The 13,045-nt window shown below is 49.9% G+C and overlaps 1 protein-coding gene across 10 annotated transcripts in view; it reads right to left on the minus strand.

Moving 5' to 3' along the window:
• Positions 1–12,800, minus strand: part of RIPOR3 (RIPOR family member 3) — a 105,191-nt gene extending 92,391 nt beyond the window's left edge. For 2 of the 10 annotated variants that reach the window (XR_013400050.1, XM_077951984.1), the window contains exon 1: positions 11,935–12,609. Coding sequence is in view for 2 of the 10 variants with exons in the window: in XM_077951985.1 (XP_077808111.1) it covers positions 11,935–11,937 (3 nt within the window). In the remaining 8 variants the exon portion in view is untranslated. Of the gene's footprint in view, positions 1–11,934; positions 12,615–12,688 lie in introns of those variants that run through there. The other 8 variants (XR_013400051.1, XM_028828509.2, XM_077951989.1 and 5 more) reach the window with 6 other exon arrangements.
• Positions 12,801–13,045: the final 245 nt, after the last annotated feature.

The following is a 13,045-nucleotide window of genomic DNA, read 5'->3' on the forward strand; positions in this document are numbered from 1 at the left end:
TTAGTAGAAACAGGGTTTCACCATGTTGGTCAGGCTGGTCTCGAATGCCTGACCACAGGTGATCCACCCGCCTCAGCCTCCCAAAGTGCTGGGATTACAGGCATGGGACCATGCCTGGCTTTTTTTTTTTCTTTTGAGACAGGGTCTCGCTCTATCACCCAGGCTGGAGTGCAGTGGGGCGATCTCAGCTCACCGCAACCTCTGCCTCCCTGGTTCAAGCGATTCCCCGGCTTAGCCTCTCGAGTACCTGGAATTACAGGCACGTGCCACCATGCCCAGCTAAATTTTGTATTTTTAGTCGAGATGGGGTTTTACCATGTTGGCCAGGCTGGTCTCGAACTCTCGAACTCCTAACCTCAAGTGATGCACCCGTCCCGACCTCCCAAAGTGCTGGGATTACAGGCATGAGCCACCGTGCCTGGCCTTATTATTCGTCTTCTTAGTCTGCTTTCAGATGAGGACACAGAGCCACAGGAGTTACAAGGGTGGAGGTGCTGGGAAGTTGGGACCAAAATCAGCCTCCTGACTCCAGAACTCATTTTCTCAATCATCATGGGTTTTGCCCCGCAAGAAGAGAACCAACCACCATGGGTGCTAAACCAGTGGCCAATATAGCAAAGTGTGTTGGAGCAGAGATCCCAGCGGGCTTCCTAGAGGAACAGGATTACAAAAAAATGGGCAGAGCCCAGGTGGCACAGTACAGGTTTCCTCTCTCCAGACCACATAAGGGCATTTGCCAGGAACATGGGGGCTGGGTGACCTTGCAACCCTCTGAAACTCACCCCATAGCTCCTCACTCACCAGAGGGACACAGTAGGAATCTGTCCCACCTGGCTCAGGGAGGGCCTGCCCCCACCTCCCACCCCACCCCACAGGCCTGTCTGCATGCCAGGCCAGAGCTGGCCACATGCCCACACATCTCTCCTCGTTCTGCAGGCTCCAGGAAGGAAAGTCCAAGGCCAGGGTTATTATGGGGGTCACATACCTTAAGGAGTGAGTGGAGGGGCTGGCACACAAGCCACAGGTTATTCAGCGCAGTGCTATTCGTGATCACCAAAGATCGGAACTGATCTCATGTCCATCAGCAGGGGACGGGACTAAGATATTTTGGCACAACCACATACGACTCAAGTGTCAAGGGAGGAAGAGTGGGGGAGTCTTGCATAAATAACAAAAGCTGGCGTTTACGCAGGACTTTGCACATGGTGGGGGCTGCTTGCAAGTGCTTTGCATGTTATTAACTCATTTAATCCTCACATCACCCCAGGAGGAGGAACCCTTATTATCTCTTTAAAATGACACCTTTAAAATGATACCAGGTGGGAGGATCACTTGAGTTCAGGAGTTCAAGACCAGCCAGGGCAAAAAAGTGAGACCTCATCTCTACAAAAAATTCAAAAAATTAGCCAAGCCTGGTGGTCCACACCTGTAGTACCAGCTATTCAGGAGACTAAAGTAGGAGGATTGCTTGAGCCCAGGAATCTGAGGCTGCAGTGAGCCATGATCATACCACTACACTCCAGCCTGGGTGACAAAGCAAGATCCTGTCTTAAAAAAAAAAAAAAAAAAAAAAAAAATATATATATATATATATATATATACACACACACACACACACACAGAGAGACATATATATATACACACACATAATATTTTAAAACATTATATATACCTCAAAAAATATTATATATATAATATTTTAAAAATATATAAAATGAAGGTGCCACTTGGTTGAGTTTATGATTAAAAAATAAAATTAAATTAAAAAAAAAAAAAAAACAGAGGAACCAAGAAGTGAAGTTCCTCGAACCCAGATTCATGGTCAACAAACAATGGACTGGGCCAGGCACTGTGGCTCACACCTGTAATCCCAGCAATTTGGGAGGCAGAGGCGGGAGGATTGCTTGAGTTCAGGAGTTCGAGACCAGCCTGGGCAACATGGCAAAATCCCATCTCCACCGGTACGGTGGCTCACGCCTGTAATCCCAGCACTTTGGGAGGCTGAGGCGGGCAGATCATGAGGTCAGGAGATCGAGACCATCCTGACAAACATGGTGAAACTCCATATCTACTAAAAATACACACACACACACACAATTAGCCAGGCGTGGTGGCGCTCACCTGTAGTCCCAGCTACTTGGGAGGCTGAGGCAGGAGAATCGCTTGAACCCAGGAGGCAGAGGTTGCAGTGAGCCAAGATCGCGCCCTTGCAGTCCGGCCTGGGTGACAGAGTGAGACTCTGTCTCAACAACAACAACAAAAAAACCGCCTCTACTAAAAAACTGCAAAAATTAGCCAAGTGTGGTGGCACACACCTGTAGTCCCAGCTACCCGGGAGGCTGAGGTGGGAGGATCACCTGAGCTCGGGAGGTCAAGACTGCCGTTAGCTGAGATCACACCACTGCACTCCGGCCTGGCAACCAGAGTGAGATCCTGTCTCAGAACAAACAGACAAACAAACAGTAGACCTGAAATTTGGTGCAAGCAGCAGGCGCCAGACCCATGCTTGGTCCCATCCTCCCAGCATCTTTGTTTTGTCCTGGGTCGCTCTGCCAGGAGCTCCCTGGAACCTGGGAAGGAAGAGAAGCGTGCAGACAAGCGTCAGCACCCCCACCCTCCACTGGCCTTGGGGAGCAGGTGTCATTAGAGGAGGCTCAACTGAAGCCTGCATCTGAAACAGATTCTCATAACTCAGGCGCTGTGGTAGCCAGCTTCTCTCTACAGTCAATTACGGCCAGCGGGGCCCACTGATTATTTTTATAGCCTTTCCTGGAGTCATGACAAGGAAAACTAAATGATCCACAGGACCCCTTTCATCACTAACAGCCGGGTTTCACAGTTGGGGGTGGAGGAAGGAAAGAAAAATCACTTTTTTCCCCACTTTGAGTTAATCAACAGAACTCAAGTCTGGGCAGCCAATATGTTGGTGTTGAGAAAGCTGTTCTCAAGCAGAACTAATTGGCAACAGAAATGGAATTTTCTTCCCCACCTCCCTAAAAAATATAAACACGCTTTATCCCAGAGAATTACCCTTCAGAATAGGTATTGCAGACTTGTGTGCAGCCGCCCGTGCGCGGCTGGTAATCTCATGCCGACCTGGCCAAAGGCTGCCTGTGCTGGTTACAGCTCAACCAGAGCAGCCTCTTTCACAATACAATGGTCACGAAGGTCAGTGGCCCAAACCAGCCCAGCCAGCCCAGAGTGGACACTTGCTTTCCTGACGCCCAGCGCCTATCTCCTGCTCCTACGAACAACCTTTGGCTTTTGTTAGGTCAGGGGGTGGGAGGGCACCCTGATTTGCAGGTACGAGTGTGAGTGGCATTGATACCCCCTCAGCTCCAGGGATAAACTCTGACAGGTGTAAGCCAAAGAACATATTCTAGGGAAACTTCAAGAAGGGGAATATAACATAACAAGAAACAAGAGCTGGCACAGTGGCTCACACCTTCATCCCAGCACTTTGGGAGGCTAAGGTGGGTGAATCTATTTCAGCTTAGGAGTTTGAGACCAACCTGATCAACAAAGTGAGACCCCAGTCTCTGCAAAATATAAAAACTGACTGGGCATGGTGGTGCATGCCTGTAGTCCCAGCTGCTTAGGAGGCTGAGATGGGAGGATCTGCTTGAGCCCGGGAGGTGGAGGCTGCAGTGAACCAAGATCGTGCCACTGCACTGAGCCCGGATGACAAAGTCAAACTCTGTCTCAAAAAAACAAAAGAAGAAAAGAGAAGAAACAATAAGGCACAAGAAAAAAACATATAATGAGGCTTCTGGAAAAGATGGCTCTTTTCATTTTAGAGAAATTGAGGTTCAGAGACGTGATATAACTGCTCAGAGGTATACAGTGAGGCGGTAGGGGATCCAGGGTTTGAACCCAAGTCTGTAGGACTGAGGAGTCTGCAACCCTTAACTGCAGGCACTACTGAAAGGCAGCATAAACCTCGGAGAAAGCCAGAAGAGCTGGATTCAAACCCAGTTCTGCCATTTACTCCCTGTGTAATATCAGGCAAGTTACTTAACCTCTCTGTTCCTCAGTTTCCATACTGTAAAGTGGGGCTTCTAAGGGCACCTCCGTTTGCAGGATCTGAGGGGTAAATAATTAATAGCAATATCTGTAAAGTGCATGCAACAGTGCCCGTCACGGACCAAGGATTTGCCCCTTCCCCACCACACCGTTTCCCACACGCAGTGAGAACCAGACCAAATAAAAGGAGGTGGAGGGGAGGAAGGAAAAGTTGACGTTATTAGATCCGTAATCCCTACTCCACGTGTTCCTTTCTGTAGTACAGCTGCCAGGCTTGGCTCTCCTCCAGGAGAAGCTGTGCCACAAAGATGTGGGACGTCACGAACATACAGCCCATTCAAGGCTTTTGGACATTCCAGCCCTGTCCTTGGTGTCAGTCAAGATCTAGGGGAAATTCCACCCATTCAGGTGGCAAAAAGTAAGACATCTGACAAATGCCATGTGTAGAGGGTGGCTTGTGAATTGGTACAACCATTGGAAGATAATTCAGCATACGATTTCATATTCCAGCAATTCTACTCCCAGGTACATACTTGAGACACACTCCTGTATGTGTGCGATGGGACAGTACACGAACCCTCAAAGCAGAACCGTTTATGTAGCAAACAAAACTGACAAACGGAAACAACCCACGTGGTCATAGACAGGAAAAATAAATGCTGGTATGCCATGGAATAGTACACAGCAGGGGAAAGTAAATGAACAAGTGTTACGCAATCATATCAATGAATTTTAGCAATAAAATGATTTATAAAAATATAAGTGCCAGGGGCTGGGCACCGTGGCTCACACCCATAATCCCCGCATTTTGGGATGCTAAGGCAGGCTGATTGCTTGAGGCCAGGAGTTCAAGGCCAGCCTGGGCAATATGCAACATGGCAAAGCCCTGTCTCTACAGAAAAGTAGCCCGGTGTGGTGGTTCATGCCTGTAGTCCCAGCTACCAGGGAGGCTGAGGTGGGAGGATCACCTGAGCCCAAGAAGTCAAGGCTACAGTGAACTGAGATTGCACCACTGCACTCCAGCCCGGGTGGCAGAGTGAGACCCTGTCTCAAAATATATGTGTGTGTGTGTGTGTGTGTGTGTGTGTGTGTGTGTGTCTGCGTGTACGTGCCAGAAGACAAGATATATCTTTATGTAAAATTCAAACAGCAGTAAAAGTAAATGACACATTATTTTGGCATACATGTAAGTGATAAAACTATTTTTTTAAGCAAGGGAAATAGAGAAGAAGAAAATGTTCTGGAAATGGATGGCGCTGATAATTGCACAACATTGTGAATGTGCGTAGTGCCGCTGAATTGTACGCCTAAAATGGCTAAAGTGGTGAATTCTGTGTTTTTTACCACAATTTTTAGAAAGGCAAGGGAAAGCTAAACACAGAATTCAAGAAGCAGCTACTACCACAGTGGGAGAGGGAGGGAGGCAAGATGGGAAAAGAGTTCGGAAGTAGATGTAAAATGGTTGTCCGAGTTCCAGCACTTAGGTGGGGCCGTGGCTTCACAGGTATTTATCATTTTATAAATAGCTATAAAGAGCTTGTTAGATGGAAGGGTAGGTGGAGCTGTTCAGTTGCCCTTTCAGTACGTCATTATGGAATTATGAATCATTCAATCCTACTTACTTTTTCTTTTTTTTTTTCTTTGAGATGGAGTCTCACTCCATCGTCCAGGTTGCAGTGCAGCGGTGAGATCTCAGCTTGCTGCAACCTCCACCTCTTGGGTTCAAGTGATTCTTCTGCCTCAGCCTCCCAAGTAACTGGGATTACAGGTTCGTGTCACCAGGCCTGATTAATTTTTGTGTTTTTAGTAGAGACGGGATTTTGCCATATTGGCCAGGCTGGTCTCAAACTCCTGACCTCAGGTGATCCACCCGCCTCGGCCTCCCAAAGTACTGGGATTACAGGCGTGAGCCACTGTGCCCGGTCAATTCTGCTTACTTGAGGTCCATTTTTAAAAAAGGAGGCCGGGCGCAGTGTCTCACAACTGTAATCCCAGCACTTTGGGAGGCCAAGGCGGGTGGATCACCTGAAGTCAGAAGTTCGACACCAATCTGGCCAACATAGCAAAACCCTGTCTCTACTAAAAATACAAAAATTAGTCGGGCGTGGTGGTGTGCACCTATAATCCCAGCTACTCAGGAGGCTGAGGCAGGAGCATCACTTGAACTTGGGAGGCGGAGGTTGCAGTGAGCCGAGATTGCACCATTGCACTCCATCCTGGGTGACAGAGTGAGGCTCCATCTCAAAAAAAAAAAAAAAAAAAAAAATCCCTACCTTCAGGAAACTCACATTCCAGCATCCAGCAGGGGACACTTAAGAAAATAAGAATATATATGTATGTTAGATGATGAGAGATGTGTGGTAAGGAGAAAAATAAACCAGAAAAGGGATAGAGAAGACCAGGGAGTGAAGGAAGGCTATAATTTTAAATGGAGAGTCAGGATGGCCTCACTGCGAAGGTGATGTTTGTGTAAAGACCTGGGCGATATGAACAAGTGGGCCACGTGGATATGTGAAGAATGAGCCCCCAGGCAGAGAGAAAAGCGATTGCAAAGGTCCTGAGGCAGGACTGTGCCTGACCTCAAGAACAGCAAATGTGGGGAGTGGGAGGGAGGAGAGACAAGGTCAGAGAGGCCCGGGCCCTGCAGGCCTTGTGGGCCGTGGTGAGGACTTTGCCTGTGCTCTGGGCAAGGTGGGACCAGGGCTGGCTGGAGACAGGAGGTGTCCTGAACAAAGAAGGAACGGGATCTGATTTCATTTTAACAGGACCTCGCTGGCTGCACACGGAGAGTAGACCAGGAGGGAGGCAAGAGAGAAGCAGAAACACCGGTGAGGAGGCAACTGCGATAGTCCAGAGAGAGACACCGTGGCCGCTGGGACCAGGGTGGAGGGAGCGGAGGTGACACAGAGCTGTCAGCCTCTGGGTGCAGGTTGACAGGTGAGCCAACGGAATTTCTTTTTCGTTCCTCTTTGTTTGTTTTTGAGACGGGGTCTCACTCTGTCACTCAGGCTGGATTGCAGTGGCACAAACATGGCTCACTGCAGCTTCAACTTCCTGGGCTCAAGTGAGCCTCCTGCCTCAGTTTCCTGAGTAGCTGGGACCACAGGTGCATGCAACCACACCCAACTAATTATTTAAAATACATTTGTAGAGACAAGGGTCTTGCTATGCTGACCAGGCTGGTCTTGAACTCCTGGTCTCAAGCGATCCTCCTGCCTTGGCCTCCCAAAGTGCTGGGATTATAGGCATGAGCCACTGTGCCTGGCCTGATGGGATAGAATTTTTTTTTAAATAGGCTGGGCACAGTGGCCCACACCTGTAATCCCAGCACTTTTGGAGGCCAAGGTGGGCGAATCACCTGAGGTCAGAAGTTTGAGACCAGCCTGGCCAACATGGTGGGACACTTATCTCTACTAAAACTACAAAAATCAGGCGTGGTGGCGCACACCTGTAATCCCAGCTACTAGGGAGGCTGAGGCAGGAGAATCTCTTGAACCTGGGAGGCAGAGGTTGAAGTGAGCCAAGATGGCGCCACTGCACTCTAGCCTGGGTGACAGAGTGAGACTCTGTTAACAAAAAAAAAAGAAAAAAAAATGCACGTTTTAGTTCTCTTTTAAACTGCTGTGGGCATGGTTCTCCTCTTGTATTGCAGTCGCGCTTCTCTTAGCTAATGTCCCACCTGGGCCTCCTCTTTGGCCTGGACTATAAGAGAGCGGAACTTGGGAATGAGAAATATTTTCCTCTCGTGCTTGCTGGCTTAGGCCCTTACAACTGGAAAGGGCCCACCTGGCTCCTAGAGTTTCTAAAAATAGCAAGCTGTCTGAACTTTCCTATAGGTTTGGCTTAGCTGTTCCTCTGACTTCTTCCAAGATGCCGTTTCTGTTAGGGCATCATTCGCTGTGCATGAAAACAAAGAATGGCAGGAGAGAGACTAGAAACGGAACAGGACTAATCGGGAGCCGCTGTGGACCGACTCGAAATGCCCTGCGAATGCAGACACAGTGGACGCAATGGAGAGTGCGTCCCAGGGCCTTTGGCGCTAGTGGAGCTGGGGCCCAGATGCTGCTAGTGTAGACAGGGTCTCTACCCCACCCGATATGTCTGCATCCACTCCAGTGCTTCCAGCAAGAGAGAGCAGTTGGGCTGCTGGTTTAAGTGAGAGGAGAAAGTTGAAAGATTTGCATCCAACGCCTGTGCCTGGGGTCTGAATTCCTTTGGAAGAGGACTGAGGACTGTTCGTGAGAGGACTTTGGACAACCCGGACACGACCATAGGTGCTGTGGAACCAGTGGTGCGCTGGCAAAGGTTTAGCAACCAGCTCTCTCCCCCAGAAAGTGAGTGTGTGGTGCACGTGTGTGCATGGGCGAGTACATATATTTGCATATCCACACACACTACTTCGGTTTATTATAAATTGTATTGATGTAGGCTGGGCGCAGTGGCTCGTGCCTGTAATCCCAGCACTTTGGGGGGCTGAGGTGGGTGGATCACTTGAGGTTAGGAGTTCGAACCAGTCTGGCCAACATGGTGAAACCCCGTCTCTACCAAAAATATAAAAAATTAGCCAGGCATGGTAGCAGGTGCCTGTAATCCCAGCTACTTGGGAGGCTGAGACAGGAGAATTGCTTGAACCTGGGAGGCGGAAGTCGCAGTGAGCCGAGATCACGCCACTGTCGTCTAGCCTAGGCGACAGAGTGACTCCATCTCAAAAAAAAAAAAAATTGTCTTCAAATAAAGGATGTGCAGCACACAATTTACAAATAAAAATAAAACTTACAATACCCTTTTTTGTACATGTAATATAATCATTTCATTCACAGGTAGCAGTTTTGTTGATTTTTTGCCCCCAGCAAAATCTGTAATCAACCTATGGTTACAATTGATGAAGGAGTATAATTCTTCAGAAATACCAGTTAATATTTTCCTTTCTAAAACATTTCTAATTATTTGTTTATCTATTTTTATTTTTTTGAGACAGTGTCTTGCTCTGTGGCCCAGGCTGGAGTGCAGTGGTGAGATCACAGCTCATGGCAGCCTCGACCTCTTGGGCTCAAGCAATCCTCCCACCTCAGCCTCCTGAGTAGCTAGGATTACAGGCATGCACCACCACACTCAGCTAGTTTTTTCTCAAATTATTTGTAGAGATGGGGTCCTGCTATGTTGCCCAGGCTGGTCTCAAACTCTTGGGCTCAAATGATCCTCCTGTCTCGGCCTCCCAAAATGCTGGGATTACATGTATGAGCCACCACACTCAGCCTTGATTACCTTTGTTTTTCATATAATTTATTTAATTGTAAGTTCATATAATTTAATATTTAACAATGGCTGCGTTTAGCAACCCGTTCACCTAATTCCTGAAAATCTGACAATCAGCTTTCACAAGCTGGTACAAGCTAACTCCAGCACACCTCTGTGTGGGGACAACATGGCAAAGAATATCACTGAACTGAGGAGGAAGCCATTATCTTCGTATCTGCCCAGAACCCAGGGCATCTCAAGCGCTAAGTAGCGGGAAGCTTTGGGAGTTTACAGAGACGGCACCGTGGGCGCCGCTGTGCTGGGCAGGGAAGCATCTCCAAACGGCCCCAGAGGAAAGAGGAAGCAGGAAGGATGACTAAAACAAGAGACTGGTTCGCGAGGGCACGTGAAATACCCCTTTGGAGCTCCCCAGGAAGAACTGGGGGATCCTGGGGGAGCACTGAGGTTCTAATGGGGAAAACCTCAGCAACCAGTGGGCCTCTGGGTCAAAGCACTCAGTACAAACGCTGGGCCACAAGATCATGACACGCTTTCAACAACCCATGAGGCTCCTCAGAAGCTGCAGGGCCATCGGGTTGTTACAACTGACCCCCGTGCCGATGGTACCACAGGCCATCAGTCCTTTTCCCCAAGCCCACCTTCATTCCAGCCTCCTCCAGCGCCATCCTGGACTTCTCTAGGGAAGTGGCGGGGAGATTTTCCTCCTCTCCAAACTTCTTTTTTTTTTTTTTTTTTTTTTTGAGATGGAGTCTCGTTCTATTTCCCAGGCTGGAGTGCAGTGGCACGATCTCAGCTCACTGCAACCTCTGCCTCCCCAGTTCAAGCGATTCTCCTGCCTTAGCCTCCCGAGCAGCTGGGACTATAGGCACGCACCACTATGGCCAGCTAATTTTTTGTATTTTTAGTAGAGATGAGGTTTCACTATGTTGGTCAGGCTAGTCTCAAACACTTGACTTCAGGTGATCGGCCTGCCTTGGCCTCTGAAAGTGCTAAGATTACAGACGTGAGCCACTGCATCCAGCCTCCCTCCAAACTTCATCTTACTTTCAGACACCCTCACCCAGAACTTAAGTGCTCTTCAACCAGACTCATGGAATCTGAGGGTTGCAGAGAGATTGTAGAGCTTTCCTAAAATAATCCCTTTGTTTTAAAGATGAGGAAGCTGAGAGAAGGGAAGTGACTTGCTCAAGGTCACAAAGAAAATCGAGGGTGGAACTGGGTAGGGTGACCAATTGTCCCAGTTTGCCTGGGACTGGGGGAGCTTCTGGACAAGTTGCTCCCAGAGCTGAGACCACAGACTCAGGGCTGACTCGTTCCCAAGGTGGGCAGTGGGGGATTCACAGCCAGTTCCTGAAAGGAAAGGAGGCCTGGATCAGTACAGAGCTGCTTCAGGATGGAATTTTCCAAGGGAAGAAAAAAGAAAAGGCCACATCTGGGTGCTGGGACTTTTGACTCTGGCCTGATGCCTGGAACCCCAGGGATTCCCCACCTGCTGTGTGTTTCCTGGCTCTTGAATGTAACCTGCACCCTCCCTTTCCGTGCCAGGGAGACACGAGCTGACTTTATCTGTCTCTTATCTCTTGGCTGCTGCCAGCCACAACTGCAGGGATATATATGCAAATAGCTTACGATAATATTAATATGTGATTCCCTCCAGGGGAGGCATGTGGAAAGCGCTGTACGCGTTTCAGAATTCTATTTCATCCAAAAACGCTGCACAGGCCCAGAGTGATTCGAAACAGATTTTCTGCAAAGGCAAAATAAAATTGGAACAAAACCTAGTTGAGGCATATGCCAGTTTCCCTGCCCCCAGCTCTCTCCACCTCTGACATATTAACCCTCTTCTCTCATGCCCCCAGGAGCCTCCTACAACAAGGCAGCAAATCTAGGAAATTGCACTGGGCGCTCATCATTCAAGCCTGAAACCCCTGCTCCATCCCAGGGCCGCCAGCCCCCACCCTGGCTTGACACATCCTTTAGAGAGTAAAAGGCTGCTTGCCGGTGTCACCCTGTCACTCCTGTCCCACCTCTGCCTCCCTCCTGCAGTTGATGTTCCATCCACACCTCCTTCTCCTTCACTCCTGCTGCTTGGGATAATTGCAGAACCATGGAGCACAGAATACAGAATCCTGGGGGTGTGCGGAAGAGTTTAGCCAAAGCAGAGTCGGAAAAACCTAGGTCTTTTCTAGTTTCTGCCACTGACGGACTGTGTGACCTCAGCAAGTCAGTTCGCTTCTCCCAGCTGCTGTTTCCTCAGTGTACAATGAGGACACCAATAATACCTACCCCACAGCGGGCTTACAGGGATTTCCCCAGCGGAGGCTTCAGAAATGCCTACACAGTGCCTGGCTTATCGCAGTTGCACAAGGAATAGCTGTCATCATGAGAATCTCTTAAAGATCACCCAGTTCAACCACGGTTTTAGAAATGGACAAACGGAGGCCTGGAGAGGGCAAGTAACTTGCCTAAGACCACACAGCACGATACCGCCATCCCAGCTCAGACTCAACCCAGGTTCCCTCCTCTGGCCTTGGGAGTTCCAGGTGGCCTGTGAGGAAGGGCTGCCTCCCCCCCCGTCACCCCCAGCTCCAGAAGTCTGTCCACACAAGGCAGCGTCGGGGCACACATGGGAAGCAGTCACTTCACACTCACCATGGAGCAGGTCTGGACACTCAAGTGCAGTCCCGCCGCCCTCCTTGCAGCTGCCTCACTTTCTCTATTGCCGCCAGTAAGCGTCTGCCCCCATCTGGCCCGGGACTCCCGGACTTGAGCTAGGGCTCGGCAAAGTCCATCCACTCTGGCCACCAGCCGCCGGTCCGCTCTCTGGGAAGATCGCCTTGAGGACCTGCTGCGCCCCCAGTCTTCCTTCTGGTGCAGGGAGACCGGTGCCCTGCCGGGCTCTGATAATGCAGCCAGGACTCTTATCTGGCCTGTGTCAGGGTGCAGGCGGCCATGGAGCTGGGGTTCCAGGAAGCCCTCCTGGGGCCCCCCAGCCGGCCCCGCTCCCCCCGGATGCCGCCTGCTGCTCTGGACGCGGCCGATTGCTTGTCAGTGTCACTCCCAGCTCTGCCGGGGGGAATTCCATGCTGGCCCCCCGCAGGCGGGGCCCCCACCCCTTCACGTCCCACCCCCCACTCCCATTTTGGCAAGGGGACTGGGAAAAGGCAGCTAATTTCAAGTCCGCACAGCGTTTGTGGTCGTGTCCTGAATCCTCCACGATTAATCACAGAGCATCTGATTTCTGCTTTGCCTCAGAGAGGGGCGGAGGGGACGCCTGGAAGTTTCTGTTTACTCCATTCTGCACTAGGCTGCGTGCTAATCACAAACAGACTGGGAGGCAGCCTACCCCTCCGAAACTGCTCTTGGCCACCCCTCCCTCCTCCAGCCCTCTCCTTACTCTTCTTACCTTGTCACTGTCCTCCAGCACCTTCCTCACTCTTTCTCCTTTCCCTCCTTTCTTTCCCCTTTCCCATCTGTCCCCCTCTTCAATCCAGATCTGATCCATTGCACACCCCTTCCTTCCGTCCTGGGTTTCCCCCAAGCCCCTTTCCCCCTTTGCGCCTCCCACTTCTCCTAGATGGAGAGTCAGCTTGGTTCTTTCCTCTACATCCGTTAGTGAGGGTCAGGCTCTTTTGTTATGTTTTTTCTTTTTTATAACTTAATTATTTCAGGGTTCGGGGTGGGCGCTCGCCCCATGCCCCGTCACACTGGTGTGTGTGTGACTTCTACAAAGTTAACAGTTTCTCCGGGTCAAGGGGTGGGA

The sequence above is a fragment of the Macaca mulatta genome, chromosome 10, assembly GCF_049350105.2.
Source record: "Macaca mulatta isolate MMU2019108-1 chromosome 10, T2T-MMU8v2.0, whole genome shotgun sequence".
NCBI classification, from domain to species: Eukaryota; Metazoa; Chordata; class Mammalia; order Primates; family Cercopithecidae; genus Macaca; species Macaca mulatta.